General features: G+C 68.2%; 1 protein-coding gene across 1 annotated transcript; it reads left to right on the top strand.

The window, feature by feature from the left end:
- Nucleotides 1-71: 71 nt before the first annotated feature.
- LOC113405461 (probable ATP-dependent RNA helicase DDX56) lies at nt 72-1,232 on the top strand. The gene is made up of 3 exons (XM_026646677.1): nt 72-207; nt 446-690; nt 1,109-1,232. Exons 1-3 carry the CDS (start codon nt 148-150, stop codon nt 1,230-1,232), a joined length of 429 nt encoding a protein of 142 aa, XP_026502462.1. The 5' UTR covers nt 72-147.
- Nucleotides 1,233-1,426: the final 194 nt, after the last annotated feature.

A 1,426-nucleotide genomic window follows, 5' to 3' on the forward strand; every position in this document is an offset into this window, starting at 1 on the left:
GTGGGCTGTGGACAGAGCCCTCGGCAGCAGGGTGGCCAGCCTCTCCTGGAGCCCGTGGGGGGTGTCGCTCCGGGGCCGGGGGGGAGGCTCTGAGCTGGTCTCTGGTTCCTTGGCAGCCACTTCCCCAAGATCTACCAGAGCTTCCTGATGTCGGCCACCTTCAGTGAGGAGGTGCAGGCGCTGAAGGAGCTCGTGCTGCACAACCCGGTAAGGGGGGACCTGGGGGCTGCTCGGCGGGTTCGGCGTCTTCCCCCAGGGCTCTGGGCAGCTCTGCTCTGCGGCCTTGGGGCGGGCTCCTCACTGAACCATCCTGGCCTGTTATCCTGGGGGTCCCTGGGATTGGAGGGGGGAATGAGATCCCCCAGCCCCACTGCTGCGTGGGGGCTGGGCCCCCTCCCCAAGGGGCGGGGTTTGGGCTGAGCACTAAGCCCCGCCCCGCTTGCAGGTGACCCTGAAGTTGCGGGAGTCCCAGCTGCCGGAGGCGGCCCAGCTGTGCCAGTACCAGATCCGCTGCGCGGGTGAGGAGGACAAGTTCCTGCTGCTCTACGCGCTGCTCAAGCTGGGGCTGGTGCGGGGCAAGGCCATCCTCTTCGTCAGCACCGTGGAGCGCGGCTATCGCCTCAAGCTCTTCCTGGAGCAGTTCAGCATCCCGGCCTGCGTGCTCAACGCCGAGCTGCCCGTGCAGTCCCGGTGAGCTGGGGAACAAGCCCTGGGGGTGGGGAGGGGTGACCCATTGGGGCAGGAGAGTTCGGGGGGGGTGGTCCATGCAGTCCATGGGGGGAAGAGCCCTGGGGGGTTGGGAACGACCCCTGGGGAGTGGGGAAGGGCAGCCCATTGGGGGGTGGTCCCTGCTGTCCGTGTGGAGGGGACGGGCACTCTGCCCTCCCTCATCCCCAGTGGATCCACACACACCGTGCAGTGCCCGGCCCTAGCACTGCTGTGTGGACAGGCCCTGACTGAGGGTTAGCACTCGCCAGCCCCAAGCTGCCACTGGACCCACTGGGACCCTAATAGCGCTGGGCAAGCCCCCCAAGAAGGGAGGGCAGCGCCTGTCGCCCTCCAGGGCGGGTCCCTGCAGCTCTCACTGACGCCTCTGCTTGGACTCCAGGTGCCACATCATCAGCCAGTTCAACCGGGGCTTCTACGACTACATCGTCGCCACCGACGAGCAGGTGCTGGCGGAGCCCGCGGTGCGGGCCAAGAGGAGGAAGGGTGCCAAGGCAGAGAAGTAAGGACCCGTCGGGACCCCCGGGCTGGCCGGCGCTGGCAACAGAGACTAGGCACTTGGTCCGTGTCCGCGGTAGCCAGGCCCGGCAGTGCCAGCCTCTGTCACCAGCAGGGGGCACCTGACTGCTCCATACTGCCCCTGCCTTATTCTGAGCCCCGCCCCCAGGCTCTGCCGGGGCCCCTCACTCCCAGCCCCGCC

The sequence above is a fragment of the Terrapene carolina genome, unplaced genomic scaffold, assembly GCF_002925995.2.
Source record: "Terrapene carolina triunguis isolate 2854851 unplaced genomic scaffold, T_m_triunguis-2.0 Scaffold38179, whole genome shotgun sequence".
In the NCBI taxonomy this organism is placed as follows: domain Eukaryota; kingdom Metazoa; phylum Chordata; order Testudines; family Emydidae; genus Terrapene; species Terrapene triunguis.